Genomic DNA, 18,125 nt, shown 5'->3' on the forward strand with positions numbered 1-18,125 from the left:
GAGTGAATGGATGGAGGAATGAATGAATGTTTAAGTGAGTGAATGAAAGAATGAATGTGTGAGTGAGTGAATAAATGTGTGTGTGTGTGTGTGTGAATGAATGTGTGTGTGTGAATGAATGTGTGACTGAATAAGTGAGTGAGTAAGTATATGAGTGAGTGAGTGAGTGAGTATGTCAATAAGTGAGTGGGTGAAAGTGTGAGTGAGTGAGTGAGTGAGTGAGTGAATGAATGAATGTGAGTGAGTGAGTCAATGAGTGAGTGAGTGACAGAATGAGTAAGTGAATGAGTGAGTGAATGAGTGAGTATGTCAGTAAGTGAGTGAGTGAAAGCGTGGGTGAGTGAGAGAGTGAGTGAATGAGTAAGTGAGTGAATAAATGAATGAGTGAGTGAGTAAATGAATAATGAATTAATGTGTGACTGAGTGAGTGAGTGAGTAAATGAATGAGTGAGTGAATAAGTAAGTGAGAGAATGAATAAATGTGTGAGTGAATGAGTAAGTGAGTGAATGAATGTGTGACTGAGTGAGTGAGTGAGTGAGTAAATGAATGAGTGAGTGAATAAGTAAGTGAGAGAATGAATAAATGTGTGAGTGAATGAGTAAGTGAGTGAATGAATGTGTGACTGAGTGAGTGAGTGAGTGAATGAATGAGTGAGTGAATAAGTAAGTGAGAGAATGAATGAATGTGTGAGTGAATGTGTGAGTGAGTGAGTGAATGAGTAAGTGAGTGAATGAATGTGTGACTGAGTGAGTGAGTGAGTGAGTAAATGAATGAGTGAGTGAATAAGTAAGTGAGAGAATGAATGAATGTGTGAGTGAATGTGTGAGTGAGTGAGTGAATGAGTGAGTGAATGAATGAATGTGTGAGTGAGTGAGTGAGTGCGTGAGTGAATGAATGTAAGAGTGAGTGAGTGAGTGAGTGAGTGAGAGTAAGAGTGAGTGAGTGTAAGAGTGAGTGAATGAATGTGTGTGTGTATGAGTGAGTAAATGAATGAGTAAGTGAGTGAATGAATGAATGAATGAATGAATGAATGAATGAATGTGTGAGTGATTGAGTGAGTGAGTGCGTGAGTGAATGAATGTAAGAGTGAGTGAGTGAATAAATGTGTGTGTATGAGTGAGTAAATGAATGAGTGAGTGAGTAAATGAATGAGTGAGTTAGTGAGTGAGTGAATTAATTAATGTGTCCGTGAGTAAATGAATTAGTGAGTGAATGAATGTGTGAGTGTGTCAGTAACTGAGTAAGTGAGTGAGTGAGTGAGTGAGAGAGAGAGAGAGAGAGAGAGAGAGTGGGTGAGTGAGTGAGTGTTTGAGTTAGTGAGTGAGTGAATGGCCGAGTGAATGACTGAGTTAATGCGTGAGTGAATGTTTGAGTGATTGAGTGACTGTATCAGGTGTTTGGAAATATACTGGATTTCACATAATACACTACACATCTCTCTGTGGAAACTTCCTCTTGTGTTTAAATATCCACCTTGAGTTTTGAACAAACCACTGTACATCATTCTGGACCATCTGTACAGATTTATATACCATGTAATCAGTGAGGAACTATGGTGCGAAGGTGTTTTATGGCCATACAAGACAGGAACTGCTAGGCCAATTCTCAGTTCTTAGGTCTCTATCCTTCAAAAAAATGTAATATATTGAAAATGTATTACATTACATTCTATATAGATTCTGTAATATATATGACAACATATTGAAATAGATTCCATATTCATGCAGACAGCAGATCAGTGTTTCCAGCCCATAGAGAGGTGTGGTAGGATGTTCAATGAGGCTGATCATATTTCTCCCTAGTGGTGGCTTAACTGTGTGGGGAGGCTTCTGAGGTTATCCGTCATGTTTCAGTGAAGATTCATTTCATTTTCTATAACGCTGGCCAAGATACAAGTCCATACACATGTTCTTACACACATACAGTATAGATACACATAAAAAGGCTGATATGCAAACACACAAAACAACATTCAGTTTACATTAGAAAGCTAACTCATGCTTGTATGAACTAAACAAGGCTTACATCAGAAAAGGGAAGTGGAAATTCCAGAAATATCCAGATTTGATACTAGGCTGAGGAGGACAAATGTAAGATTTTGTTCTGACCATGACATCCCAAAGATAGGTATTTCGGCCTTCTTATCAAGTTTTTCCTTAGCACTTCTAATAGAACCAAGTGACCTGGTAGACCTCCATTATTAAGAGAAGCACAGCCACACTGATGGAATCCCCATATAACAATAACGTACTAATATCTGACAATAATGAACAGGTCTCAAAAACAGTATTGAGATTGATATTGCTGATACTGCTCTTTATTGAGGATGATAATTTCCTAACTCGCAATAGAGCACATAGGCTGCAATAAACCACAATAAGTCAAGGGTACATGGTAAGATGGTGAGCCATGGTGATGCTTCACTTAATGACACCAAGGAGGTAGCCATAGTACACTGAAATATCATTTAATGGAAAAAGAAGCCTCTCTTTTCATGTAAGACTATGCCAACACATCCTTTACTTAGTAGACTACCATGTATCTGCAAAACCTCTTTATGTTGTTCCCTAAAAGTCACTTGCAGGCCGGTTATCTGGAACCAAGGGTTTGGGAACCTGGGCACATTCTTATCTATTGATAGTTTATTGTATGTTTATGTGCTGAGATGCCCGTATCTTTGACAGAAAAGGCGAGTATAGAATCAGTGTTTGAACTCTGGCCCCCAAATGTGTGGCCACTTGGAATTTCAAAATATTTTTTAGATTTCCTCCATTTTTTTGGATTTGATAGGGGCACCAAAACCATCGTTCTGAAACCCAGCTTTGACAGGAGAGTGTGATAATGGTGCCTAAAGGTAACCTGTTGTCTCAAATATCTGGTTCATATCTTAAACACCTGAGTTCACAAAAAAAACCAGTCCAGGTCCTAATAGCGTTTCATAGCTTGGGGGATGTGGTAGCTTAGTGGTAAAGGCATTAGACTACTGATGAGATCGTTGTGAAGTTTGAATCCCAGGTTTACCAAGCTACCACCACTGGGCTAGAAAATGAGATAAACTGGATAAGGGTGTCTAGAAAATGGCTAAAATGTAGTAGCAGGTGAAGTGTTTCTTCAGGTACCAGCAATTGTCTTGGAGCTACACCTCCCATTGTATGGAGTACTGACTCCAATAGTGATACCAGACAGACAGTATTACTCTCATGTATTTTCAAGTATCACAATCATTCTATAGGATCGGTGGGATTTATCAAGAGGAGAGGTCAGAAATCATTTGGAAGGGGGTGGGAATGGGATTACATATACCTTTAGCTGCCATTGCACTAAAGTGGGACATAGCATACTCTAGTTCAGTATGCTTTAGTGAACAAGTTTTTTTAAAAGTATAAAACTATAAGTAATAAGTCAATTCACAGAGCAACAAAATTACCATATTAACCAGAAACAAGGGATATATATTTTAGCATTACTGTATCTACTTCCTCAAATACCAAGAAAAAAGATGATTTAATGAATGGTGATGCAACCAGACGTTTCCCATATATAATAACTAACATACAGAGTGCGTGTCCTTGACATTTGTCTAAATGTCTTTTTATCAATCCAACAGAATGCATTTTCACAGCTTGCAGACCATTTGACTAGAAACATATCTGATGTACAGTGAGTGTATTTGCACTCAGCACAGGAAGTGGGATCTAATCCTGCGAAGTCTTTTCCATGTACACTTTGCAAAGGTCATCAGAAATCTGCAGCCCTAGAAAGCTCAAGCCAGCAACTGTTTCCATTTACACGTCATTTACTTTTCGAAGTCAACAGTGACATCCTTCTCATGACGTGTTCTATGTAACGGGTTAGATTTTCTTACGCAGTGTTTATACTGTATTAACATGACGGAAGGTGTAATATCAGAACGTATAAACGTGCTATTTTAGACCAAGAAATGTCTACAAAATTGGATTTAGTAAGGATTAAAAGACAGTACACGAAGAAATCAAACCTAATCGATATCACTGGGATGAATACCAGCAAGTAAACTGAACTCGTGTTTTTGATTCCTGCACACTCACCTGATTCATTCCTTGGCTTGAGTTCAAAGTGCAATAAAAAAAAAAGAAAGAATGAAAGGAAGGAAGAAAGAAACTGCTCATGTTACACTGAAGCTTCCAAAACTCTCAGGTTCTCCGACCAAACACTCTGGATAAATTGCTGATATACTTGTTGAGACGAGTGAAAAAATGCATTCCGATGTCAACATAAAAAAAAGTTACTTTAAGATTAAATAGAAGAAAAAGATAGTGGTGTTGGTAGACTACACTGAGAAAGATGAACTGTAAAAGATTAGAGGCGACTGGCATTTTCTGTAACGTTAGAGGTGATATATGACAGAATAGTAACCAAGTTAACTTACGCAGTGATACGTGAAAGACTGACATGACATCATTTAAAACCTCATTTTATCTACCCTGCCATACCATATCCTTACATGACTGGGGCAGTGGGAGCTCAAGTGGTTAAGGCTCTGGGATCAGAAAGTCACGATTCAAGGCCCAGCATTGCCAAGCTGCCACTGTTGGACAATTGAGCAAAGCCCTTAACCCTTTCTGCTCAAGGGGTGCTGCATTACAGCTGCCCCTGTGCTCTGTCCCCAACTTCCTCAGCTAGGATATGCGAGGAAAAAATTCCGCTGTGCTGTAATGTATGTGTGGTGATAATAATATGCCTTGTCTAACTTAATGTATGCGATAGATAGATAGATAGATAGATAGATAGATAGATAGATAGATAGATAGATAGATAGATAGATAGATAGATAGGATCTATATCACCGGAAGCTTTGGTTAAATCATGTATGATTTCGGTAAAGAATTAAGAAAATACAGTCTTTTAATTTTCATTTATGGCATTTGGCAGATGCTCTTATCCAGACTGACTTGCATTATTTTCACATTTTGTACAACTGAGAGTTTTGGGCCTTGCTCATGGGCCCAAAAGTGGCAGCTTGGTGGACCTTGGATTTAATCTCACAACTTTCCAATCAGTAGTTGGTTAACCTTAGCCACTAAGCTACCACATAATCTGACTCATGCTTCTCTTTCTTACTTTTAATAAATGATCTGCTCATCATAAAAAAGGAATTTCACAGCACCTACAACATTGAATCCTCTCAAGATCATGGGTGATGTGCAGTTACCCACTCTGTGTAGCAAATACCTAAAAACAGGCCAATTTATTAGACTGGAAACATGCACTATATTGCCAAAAGTTTTGGGACCCTCATCGTAATCATTGAATTCAGGTGTTGTTTTTCAGGGGTTGGACTCGGCCTCTTAGTTCCAGTGAAAGGAACTCTTAATGCTTCAGCTTCATACTAAGACATTTTGAACACTTTCATGCTCCCAACTTTGTGGGAAAAGTTTGGGGATGACCCCTTCCTGTTCCAACATGACTGCACACCAGTGTACAAAGCAAGGTCCATAAAGACATGGATGAGTGAGTTTGGTGTGGAGCACATAGACTGCGAGCTGGGCCTTCTCATCTAGGGGTCATCTCCAAACTGTTCCCGCAATATTGGAAGCATGAAATTGTCCAAAATATCTTGGTATGCTGAAGTGTTAAGAGTTCCTTTCACTGGAACTAAGGGGCTGAGCCCAACCCTTGAAATACAACCTCTGAATTCAATGATTAGGATGGGTTTCCCAAAATCTTTGGCAATATAGTGTATCACACAAGATGAGGTCAATTATATAGATTAAGATCAATTCCTTTTGTTGGAATAAAAGAATATTGATGTTAGACTGCAATGTTCAATGTTTCAAATGTGCTAATCCTGCACAAATTAGCCTAAAATTTACAATGTCCTAACTATTTTTGCTTTAGCTTCAGAAAAGATGATCTATCTTAATCACTTTTTAAATTACCAGTTGACTAGTAACAGTAAATAGGCCTACATGGCATGCCATTTTATAACACACAGAACTCTATCGCGCTATTGTGAGATGCTTTTCTGCTCAGCGTGGTTATAACGAGTGCTTATTTAATTAACAAACCGTTGATCCAAAACTGTTTTTTGGGGGTTTTTTTTCACAGTTCTGTTTAAAACTCTAGACAGTATTGTGCATGAACATCCCAGGAGATCAGCCGTTTCTGAAATACTCAAACTAGTCTGTCTGACACCAGCAACAATGACACGGTCAAAGGGACTGAAATCACATTTTTCCCTAATCTCATGTTTGGTTTATTAAAACTGTGTCTGAAATCAGCTAATGTGTATCTCGCTTAACAGTGGCAAGGGACAGAGCAGCCTGGCAAACACACACACACACACACACACAAAGTGTGTAAGAGTGATGTAGTGATGTCATATTTTGGCCATTGGCCCCACCTGGAGTCTTAAGTCTGAGTAAACACAGCTCAAAGCCCCACTTGGTCCTCGTTCCATTTGCGCCTCCCAAAAGCTCCCAAACCTGGGATGACCTCCCACTCGGCCACCAGGAGAGAGGAGGAAAAGAGAGGAGGGAAGTGCTCGGATAGCGTGAGCAAGCCCTGTGAATGTTTGTGGAAAAAGTGAAGAGTATTCTCTCTCCCCCAATTTGTTCCTTTCCCCATTTTTTTCTAAGGCTAACGTTTCAGTTAATCAATTCAGTTCTCATGGATAAGATGTACTTACGTCTTTACTTTGTCTCAGGTATGCAGCTACTACAATAATGTCCTTTTTTTTTAAATGAACTGTCCAACCCAGCCACTTTATTAGGAACAATTCTGGGTTGCTCTCAGAACAGCCTCAAATCTTCATGGCATGAATTCAACAAAGTGTTGCAAACATTCTTTTAAGATTTCTGGTGCATGTTGACATGATTGCATAACATAATTGTTGCAGATTTGCCAGCTGCACATTCATGCTGTGAATCTTCTGTTCTACCACATCCCAAAAAGCGCTCTATAGGATTCAGTAGGAAGTAGCCATTATAAGATGGATAACTCGTTAAGGGGTGTACATAGTCAGAAACAAGACACAAATAAAGGGACACAGTGTGTACAAAGAAAACAGATAACACAAGGTAGTTTGGGTAAATGGATTCACGCAGTTGGGACCAAATTCTAATCCGGCAGATGCAAGTTGTAACAAATATTCAAAACAGTTTCCTGTTCTTGGCTGAAAGGAGTGTGTTTATAACCCGTCAACCTGTTAAGATTTAATGTGTCGGTCATTCTGGAATCCTTTCCTGCTTACTGTGGTGTACACACAGTTGCTTCCACTTGCAGAACTGCTGCTCACTGGATGCCCAGTTCTGTGTAAACCTCTATACACTATTGTGCACGAACATCCCAGGAGATCAGCGGGTTCTGAAATCAAACCAGTCAATGAAAATGAAATCACATTTTTCTCTATTCTGAGGAACATCAGAAGACCTGTACCTGCTTCCATTGGCTTAGTAGATAACTGCATGAACACGCAGGTGTGTAGGTGTTCCTAATGAAGTGGCCAGCGAGTGTATAGTACTGCTTAGTTAAACAGATGTTTCTGAAACAAAAAGAAGCCAACCTAGCAAGGCATGCTACAAATATTTAACTGAGTAAAAATCACTATGCTGAAGCTAGCTTGACGATCCTACTGTGGTGAGTCATGAGTCACTTCCTTTGCTGTACAGCTGTCAATCTACACTTTGACGCTCCCAGTTGCCCTATGGTTTTAAACACATCCGTTTACACTGTAATGGAATTCAGAGGATATCCAGCTGCCCTGTGTCCTTTTCCCCATGAAACCTCAAACCTCATGCCAATTGTTTTTTTGGCTACAACGCCCATGTAATGTTTTTGTTTTGTTTTTTTTCCCCCAACAGATATGCACTGACATGATAGAACTAGTTCTATTCACCGCACTGGAAGGCATTCGGTTTGTGTTTTCACTGAAATATTGTAATGGAAAGAGGGATATTGTCCAAAACATGACTTAAGTCATCTTATTTACACAATTTCTTGACTAGTGCTGGAAAAAACTATGAACAAGGACAAAATATGCGAAGTTGTACATCTTGTACATTTCACATCAATTCATGTGCCTGTATTAGCCTTAAGGGGATACTTACTTCACGAGACCTTTTAAACACCTTTTAAAAGTGTTAGCCCACCACAGGACAAAGCAGATACAGCTCCTAGAGGAGTATTAACAGGATATTTTATGACACGTGTCGAGTTGCTACACAATGATGAGGGAAATCTTGAATTTTTGCGTTGCATCATGAAACCATTTACCTTCTTTCCTACTCCCTGAGATCTGATCTCATCGGATTTTCAATTCTTTTATTTGGCTTTTAGTGACAGATAAGGCTTCCCAAACACGGCCTTTAGTAAGGAACAGTGAAGATCAATTTCAAAGTGAAAACAGAAATCTTTCCCTGGCGCCGCTACAGAAATGCCTCTCTCCGGTTCATGACCTAAAATAAAATCAGGTCCAGAGCATCTCAGATGGACAAGAAGAATTAAAATTCCGAATGATCCACGGTCTGTTGACCTTTTCCTGGCCAGTGGAATTTTTGGGATGCTTTGATGCTTCACTGGTCTACATGAACAGTTCGCATACAAACGCCTTCTATCAACCAAATGGAACTGACATCAATTTGGTTCTTGGGAAAGACAGATAGTCATCATACTGGAGAACCATATGAGAACAATTAACTAACACATTCACTGCAAGTGATTGGTGATGACTTTATTGGCATGATTTTCAAATTGTATTGCATCCACTGGTTTTTTTTTCTTCAGAAGAAGAAGACCTTCAAAATCTTGTTTCCTTTATATCATATTTGATAGAACATACATTTCAGGAAAAATATGAGAGGAGGCCATAGTTTAATCTTCATACAGGTATAGAGGAATGTTATACCAGATATTAAGCTATTACAGAGGTATCTTCAGTATCTTTCTAACCACACCCAAGATTTCAACCCAGGGCACACACACACACACACACACACCATAGGCTTGTATTTAGACCTAATCCATCCATTTACACTGAGGAACTCAAGGAGGAATCTCAATCTCTGAAAGAGAAAGGTTGGGAAAATCTCCAGGAATGTTATTGCAGTTGAGTATAAGATGTTCAGACATAGTTAATATCCTGGCTTGATAACTGAAGAACAAATATGTATCCCTAATGAACAAGCCATTGCCAACAATGGCAAGGTAAATCTTCCTGAGATGACACTTCATGAAGAGAAACCAGACTTTAAAGGAAACTCAGTCTGGATAATAAAAAAATATACTGATAATACTGTATTCACAAAGTGTTTAGAACAGCTGCTTTTGGGAGAGTGACCTTTAATAAGACCACAGCATTTCTCCAACACTGCATGTAATCCCTAATTATTAATACAACCTAGCCCCCAGTACTAACACAACCATCCATAATGACACTACTTTCCTTCCAACCTCTTGCAAATCCTCGTGTTGCAAAACCTTCTCACTTGAATTAGATCATAACATGGGCCAAAAACCAGTAAACATGCTAACAGCAGGTGGGCAGTGCCGTCAGGAATAAACAATACCTCCAGCATTGTGCAATACAATCAGTCCAGCACAGTTTCTAGAAAGTTCCTGGGCAATATGGACGCTCTTCCTGAAAAAGGAGGGCATACTGGATGGTTCTTTTGACTCGATGCCAGATTTGTTGGTTTGGTTGGCCAGATGACTCTGGCACAGTGCTGAGGAACAGAAAGATCAACAATTTCTCACATGCAGGGGCAGGAAGCAGCTGGAGTCTGGCAAACACAGCCCAATAATAACAACAACACTGCACGCTTACACGCAGAATCCTATTCAACTCCTAGACCCTTTTCTTTCCACCATTATTCGAATCAAGCTAAGTGTCACGGAACATGAAAATATGCAATGCTGCATTGTAGTTAGCCATAGAACAAGGACAGAATAGAGACAATAGAGACAAGTGTTTAAATAATATTCAGGACAGTGAGAATATTACAAAACAGTGAGGTCTGTTTTCTTAGAAATAGCTAGATAGTTAACATTACCAGGCAACAATAAAATAAAATAAAAAAGCTATGGTAGAACGTTTTTTTTGGAACGCGAATAATGATGCTTGTCCTGATTGCTTGCTATTTAATATTAGCTGATGCTAGCTATTAAGCTAAACCAATATCTGAGGTCAGCTGTAATGCTCCATCGAAATGGCTATATGTTTTGAGCATTTTAAGTTAACTAGCCTTTGTTTGTCACATATGTATTACTGGACAGTGAAATTCTTTCAAATATCCCATCCTTGGCAGGCTGGGGGTCAGAGCACCAGGACAGCCCTGATGCAGCACCCCTTGGAAATGGGGTTGGGGGCCTTGCTCAAGGGCCTAGCGCTGGCAGCTTGGCAGTGCTGAGGCTTGAATCTCAACCTTCCGATGAACCCGATCAACCAAGCCTTAAGCACTTGAGCTACCATTCAGTTACATAAAACTGGAGAATGGGGTGTAGTGTTTCGTCTTGCGACACTCCTTCTTGGTGAAATAGTAGCTTGTTACAGCTAGCTTTTATTGATATGTTACTAAAATATATGATTAAGCTAGTACCATCATTACTAGCAGCTAGCCATGCCACAGCTCTGTAAATATGACAACAATAAGCTGCATATGGTATTAGGTTTTTTTTTTTCCTCTAACAGCATGTTCTTCTCAGAAATTAATAATGTACCTTCAAAGCAAACGTTTCTGAAAAATAAACAACAATGACATCTGGAATTTCTTCAGACACTTAGCTTCCTCTTTTGGAAATTGAGTCTCTCTAACACATGGTCTGAAAAGACTAATGAATCAAAGTAATAATTGTCTACTGAAAATGCCATTTTGTTTATCTAGAGCTGACCTAGTTAAATCATAAACCATAAGCGCTATAGGAGATGCTGCAAAAACAATGCCGAAGCGGAGAGACACCAAATATTTACCCACCAAATCTGTTTCTGGTCATGACCTCAACATTCTTGGAGGTTATAAATTGATGTGATAGTTATCTTCGCGGTGACTCATTTCTTCCATGCTTTTGTGCAAATGGGAAGAAATTCCATAACCAGTTGCTCATAAGCCTCTCTTAAAAGCACGGTGTGGTGGTCTGTGCTAAAAAAAAAAAAAATAAATAAAAAGAGTGCTAATTTGCGTTTGTCACGGCAGTAATACAAGATCAAACTCAAAGATGTTCAAGATCGCTTGGCTTCAGAAGTAAGAAATGTTAAACATCACTTAGAAATGATTCTCCACAGGATCATCCGAGCCAAAGGTATGAGGTTTTTTGGATAGTTTCGACTACAGGCAGTAAGATGATGGCCGGCTTTACACTGCCATTACAGCAAAGTTGCATGGGTCACAAATATTAAACCCTATAGCGTTGTGGCTATTCATGAGAGGCTTGATAAAAAAGAAGACTATCAGTTATTTATTGAGCAAATGCTTTTATTCAAGGTGGATTTAACTCAGACATAGAGCTGGGCAGCTGAGGGACAAGAACCCAACCACGGCCTTGTTTCTTGAACCACAACCTTCCTGTCACCTAAAGCTACCACCACCCTCATCACTGACTTCATATAGCTGGCTATACCTGTCTTTGCTCTTAAACTTGCATAAACCTAAAAATATAGATGAACAAATAGTGTTTAACTCACCTTCTGTCAAAAAACAGATGACACTATGCTATGTCAATAGAGGAAAATACAAAAAGTTCCATTCATCATTATTGGTGCTGATTGATTGTTAGTTTGGAAAAATAACACTTGGAGGAGAACGACATCGCCTGGGAATAAATAGGACCCTGACCTCTTGAATAGAAGGAGGCTATTTACTCGGGTCTGCAGGACATGGATGTGGATTCTAGTCCATTCATACCTTAATGGAAATGAAAACTTGTGGAGCTGCAGAAGCATGGGGCAGTCATTTTTCTTGTCATTCAAAAGTTTTTGTTCTCATTAACCTTGCAATGCTAAGCCCTCTCCAGTACAATATTTTACATTTTTTGGTCATTTGTTATTACATGACAGGTACTAACTGGGGAGTTTGAGGACTACAAGAGTTTCCTTTGAGACAGGTGAAGCACATGTATTCAGACTGTTGCTCCTGCTGCATCACAGGGCAGCGTAACATATTCTGTGTTCTGTGTTCTTTTGAGCTCACTGACCCATGACTGGCTAATGTCACTGTGACTGAGACAGAAGCCATCTCTTCCAGATATTCGAAACAACCAATTTTATTTGTTTTGGGGTTTGAACATGCAACTTGAACTCATCTCTGCCTTCAGTAGTTGGTAGAGTGGACTGGTGCTTACAATGGACATCCTTATGTCTCAGGTTTGAATTCAGCCCAGTGGATTGGTGGCTCAAAGGTTAAGGCTTTGGGTTACTGACCAGAGGATTGCACATTCAAGCTGCATAGCTGCCACAGTTGAGCCCTTGAGCTGCTGGTGGCAGCCATGATACTTGAACTTGCAGTCTTCTGGTCAGCCTTAACCTTTGAGCTTCCTAACAAGCTAAAATATGTGAGGAATAATGGCAGTGCTACAACATATGTGACAAATGAAGGCTTTATACATTTAGAAAGTCAACTAATATCTATGCTTAACCCCTTGTGCTAATCTGGAAGACAAGTGGTGGGCTGAGTGAGGTTCTGATCAAGCTATTGTACTGTATGTTTCTCTACAGTTGATTGAACATAAAAGTTCACTGCATAGAGTTCAACGAGTTGGAAAATAAATTCTGTGTCTTCACAGCTCCATTTGGATTATATTAGTATAATACAATCCCTCAGGCCAACAACATTCACGAAAATGATAGATTTTTTTAAACCTTCCTGTGTGGTCACATACTTGTCTTTGCTCCAAATGAGCAGTTAGCTCTTTAGAGACTTAAAAACAATGCTTCAGAAGCTTCAGGCACTTAACTTAAAGTTAGCACAGGAGAAGTGCCACTTCATGAGAACATCTGTTATGTTCTTGGGGCAAAATATGAGCGAGGATATTATGGAAAATAGGACACGGTCTTCTATCAACAATTTTAATTCTTTGTCCACTCAGACATTAGGCTCGAATAAGACAGAATAAAAGACTGCAGAAAGACACGTGTGTTTTAAGGAACAGGCTTCTGAGTGTAGGGAAGCTTTCAGACTTCTACTAGACCCGCCATGGTGTCAGTAGATGCTCTCTACAGTAGCTTTTGCTAGCAAATCATTAAATTATGCCCCATCTTGGACAAAATGGACAATCTAGTTATGTTTAATCACCAGTTAGAGAAAATATTCTTCTGACTTACATCCTTTTAGTTGGATGCTTCAACTAGCTGGAGGTCATATTGGCATATTAACACGATGGGTAAAGAGGGCACTGGAAAACATGGTTTATTCCCTGCTACCAAAAACCTAGCAGGGATTATCGTAGTTATTCCATTCGATTCTATAGAACAGGCTTCTGTAACCTCATGCAATCAGTCATAGGTGGATATTCATGTGTGTGTGTGTGATTAACGCTGACCTAAACCAGTTCCTGGCTGGATTTACGATGAGTAAGCATGGCATAAGCATTATACGATATCTAGAGGTTTCTTTATTAAGAAATTTATGAAGACTGACATAGTGGGTGTATGTTCCAGAGGCACACTAAGCACAATATAAAGCTTGTTAAGCACTAATAGCACATAAGAAAGCCGTCCAAAAGAAACACACCTCTGATTAAGACAAATTCGCTGAGAAATCAAAGCCGAGGCTCTGTGATTCTGTAATGACTCACTGAGACTTCACCCGTTTCAGCAAAAAAAAAAAAAAAAACGGGTGTTTTTTATTCCAGATGTAATGCGTTTGTTCACTTGAACATCGTCAGAATATCAAATCAACTACCGTTAATGCTTTAACAAAACAACCTACACTAAATGGAGAAAGAAATTAAAAATGAAACATGGAGAAAAACAAGCTCTCAACACGGCTAAAGGTGTAGCGAGCTTATTAGCTGCCTAATAGGTTTTTTTGTGGTCTTCTTTTTAAGGAGGCTCACACTGCTTGCCAAAAAGCACAAAGTCATTTATTGATGTTCTGCTATAATTTGGCCCTTTTGCCCCACGTGGCTGGTCTACCTCAGATCATTTCCTGTTTTACAACGTCTATAAACCAGAATGGGAGGAATGAGCTGCGACTAACACGGATTTTCTCCATGACTGGATACTCATCAAGCCGTAACGCAAAAAAAAAAAAAGGTGTAAATATTTATCATAAAAGCAGTTAAAACCTTCTAAACGACTTCTTCTTAACTCTATAACAGAGCGTGCAACAGTACAGTATGTGTTCTCCAAGCCAGATTCTACGATGAAGATCCTCTAATGATAGACCTGTGGTGTTGACATCATCATCCAGAAAATGGAGAAACAGAAAGTGAGCTTGAGTTGATTTGGATATCCTGTGAGTTTGGTGAAATGCCATGCCATCCTTCTGTAGATGAGCATCGTAACAATCAAAAACATTTCAGATCCTTTCGTCAGTGGTTGTCTTTGGTTTCAACTGCACTAGAAAGCGTGTCATATGATGCATTGGAAGACCAAAAAACTCATTTACGATGTGTGTCTCATGTTTTTATCGCACCCCCCCATTTCTTGTTTACTTTTTTTTAACCAATAAACAGTCCTGATAACATTTTCATAGGCTTCCCTATTTGTAAGACGTTGTCTGAGTAATGAAGTGCTGCCTTTCTGCTTGTCTTTTTGATGTGGTAAAACAGGGTGTAGTAAATGTAACACACAAAGTGAGCTTGTTGACTGCTTCAATCATACCATTAGCCCAACAGATGTGCTTGCCCACGTGCCTGGAATTGCGGTTGGCGCTCCAAAGCCATCTGCGTACCTACCGTGATGCTAGGCCCTCCCTCAGAAGAACACAAATCACACACACACACACACACTGCCTCTGCACCTTTTTAACCCCATAACCATCAGCAATGCCACCAAGCTATTATGTTCTAAAGCGTCTTCATCTGTATGTAATTAAAGAGAGCCTTGATGCCCGGTGAGGTGCTGACTTATGACTAAAATAAACCCTTGAAGCATAACAGGGTGACCACAGACCACAGCAGGAAAAAGACCATGCCAGCTGCATCATCCATCACAGCTCTCGTTTGAGCTGCTCTGCTATCGACTTTGTAATTTGTCGTAGTTGTGGCAGAATTGTTCGGCGCAAATCATGCGCTGCATGATTCAGCATCCGCAGGATGTTTGATGCCTTCATTATTTTCCAAGAACACATGGTAGATGTTGAACATGCACCATTCCCATCAAAGGATACTGAACCCAAGCCAAAAATATTAGACCCGAGGCCACCAATGGGAGAGAACTTTGGAGCAAAACTGGAAAATAGGTTCAATTAGGGTGCTCCCCCACCCCCACCCCTAATTTGTCTCGTGTTATTCTTTTCACTTAGATGTGTTATCTTCCATTAGACATGGCTAAAGCAAGGTCTTCCTTAGGTTTTATGTGTTTTTCATGGAAGACTGAATGGAGTTCTCTATGCAAAGCTGTAAAGTAATGACCTCACCTTGACTACCGTTATAACGGCTGCATTTTACACGTCAAGAGACATGGCCCGAAGTTGCCAAAGTTACCTCATAGCTGAAGACTGGTATATGTCAAGACACTAGATCAAGCACAGATTTTGAGATTCTGACTATAGTGAATACTTTACATTCTAAGTGCATAGTAGCTACTCTAAATTGGCATTTTATCACCATACCTACATGTGCTGGAAATGGTTAGCCTCCTCTACCTTCCATTACTAGAAAGAGACCACCACAGCACTGCCACTGCTCCTGGTATATGTGAGTATATACAGTATGTGTGCCTACATTTTGTATTGAAGGATACAGTGTAGTATGCATGTGTCAAAGGAAGTGGTCAGTAAGAGGACAGTATTTAAAAAGCAAACCTATATCACAAATACATATCAGTACCACACACACACACCAGAGTCACTGCTGTGTCACTGATAATGAGTTCCCACATCCAAAGGATAGGGAAGCGGGCTGACAAATTAACATTAGATGTACACCTAGAAAGATCCCCTCAGTTTTATATGTTAAGTAATATTGTATGTTACTTACACTAATAAAGATTTTAGATAAGACTGATTATAATAACAAGTGATGCTGTACTGACTAAATACAGAATATATTACTGACCATAGGTACTAATAGTGCTGCCTTGTTGCAATACTGACCACAGGTTTTAATATTACCCGTATGCTACATGGTGCAGGTTCTTTTTATCATTCTAATTACATATTACTCCAGCCACTTTATTAGGAACACCGTTTTAATACTAGAGAGGACTCCCCATTGCGCTTCCTGTCATAGATTCCACTAGATGTTGGAAATGTTCCTGTGATATATGTAAATAAAATAGTTGCTGCTTCACATTCTCCCTTGTTGAAGTTAGGTCTTGTGATGGGGAAAGTCTTCAGAAGTACTGGATTTATCGTCATGTTCGTGGAAGCGGTCTGACACACCTTGTGCTTTATGGTATGACAGGTCATCATTCTGAAGAAAATATCATAAGATGAACATGTTGTGGAAATAAAGGGGTGCAGCAGATTGTATGCATTCAAATGATGCTAAGTTGCTATTATGGAGCAACAAAACATTCCCCACACCAACACAACTGGTGACACAAGGCAGGTTTGGTTCATTGATTCATACTTTTGAAGCCAAATTCTGACCCTGACATCTGCATGGTGGAGAAGAAACTGAGATTCGTCACGCCACGTGAGCCTGTTCCCACAGGAGTGTGGTCTTCTGCACATGAATATCTCACGAGAGCAGCGGTTTCTGAAATACTTACATCTGGCACCAACAACCATGCCTCTGTCACTGACATTACATTTTTGTTTGTATTTGAATGATACAATTTTTGTCCTCATGCACTGACTGATCAATTACAAGGTAGCAGGTCTGTGGGTGTTCCTAATAAAATGGCCAGCGAGCGTATAGCACTCTACAGTTTATAATACTGACTATAGGTTCCAACGTTGACTAAAGGTTATAGTAAAGGTTCAATCTTATAATAAATTCTGAAACATCTCTGTAGACATCATTTTTGTGCCTTCCATGTTTATTCATGCTGAAAGAACAATCCTACCTCTACAGTAATTCTGCTCATCCAAGGTGAAACCAGACGAGCAGTGTATGGGCCTGTGGGGACCAGACGGTCGGCGCTCGGGCAGGCTTGCCAGCTGGAGATTTTGAGAGTTCGTGTTTGGAGGGACTGGAGGGTTGGGGGGACTCGGTTCGGTAGGCTGAGCCATCTCATGTCCTCTGCTTACAAAGATTTGCGCATTCTGTGGCAGACATAGGTATCCACCAAAGTGGTTATAGCACTTCATACCCCCTTTGCAGGCATCGGGAACGATGGCGCACTCATCGATGTCTGGTGAAAAAAAAAGGGAAGAGGCAGCATAGGGCTATGAGCTGATGGAGTGTCTGTGAACGTATGAAGGTTTTAGATTATTATGAGATGTTTAACAGGAAGTCAGACGGACTGCTGTCGGACATTTGTGTCATTTATCTTGTATATTTATACTCGGTGAAATATTGAATGTTGCTTATACATTTCAGTGTACACATGCTACATCTTAGCAACCCTGCACAAACAAAAGGAAGTAACAGACAGACAGCTTTCCATATTAGAAAATGTCTGCAATTAAACATACAATTTTAACGCACTGGCCATGAAAACTTTTACTGTTTTAACTGTTAAGTCTTGGTGTATTTTTTAAAACTACACTACAATACCATCCCAGCCCCTCATCACCTCCAGGACCAGAGCAGCATCCCTGGTTGCCTGACCATCCTAGGTGCAAATAAACGATATGCTGTATAACGATATGAATATCCTTATGCTGCAAATAATAATAAAATGTCCCAGATTTCCTACCTTTGCACACTTGTCTGATAGGATCGTACTCATAGCCATCGGTGCACTGTAAGAGGAGAAGAAAAAATATTATTACCTGGCAAGTTGTAACCTGTTTCGTATCCCCTGTCCACAAATAAGGTGTAATAATAATTCTAGAGGCAAATAACACGTTAATTATTTCCAAGCACTGTGATTACAGCA

General features: G+C 39.7%; 1 protein-coding gene across 7 annotated transcripts in view; it reads right to left on the minus strand.

Moving 5' to 3' along the window:
- The window catches only part of efemp1 (EGF containing fibulin extracellular matrix protein 1), a 32,498-nt gene that overhangs the window by 13,645 nt on the left and 728 nt on the right, over positions 1 to 18,125 (minus strand). For all 7 annotated transcript variants that reach the window (XM_058384792.1, XM_058384798.1, XM_058384797.1 and 4 more), the window contains exons 3-4: positions 17,943 to 17,988; positions 17,148 to 17,435 (exon numbers count right to left, since the gene is read on the minus strand). In XM_058384792.1, the coding sequence (XP_058240775.1) occupies positions 17,148 to 17,435; positions 17,943 to 17,988 (334 nt within the window). The remainder of the gene's footprint in view (positions 1 to 17,147; positions 17,436 to 17,942; positions 17,989 to 18,125) is intronic.

Source organism: Hemibagrus wyckioides, linkage group LG29, assembly GCF_019097595.1.
Source record: "Hemibagrus wyckioides isolate EC202008001 linkage group LG29, SWU_Hwy_1.0, whole genome shotgun sequence".
In the NCBI taxonomy this organism is placed as follows: Eukaryota; Metazoa; Chordata; class Actinopteri; order Siluriformes; family Bagridae; genus Hemibagrus; species Hemibagrus wyckioides.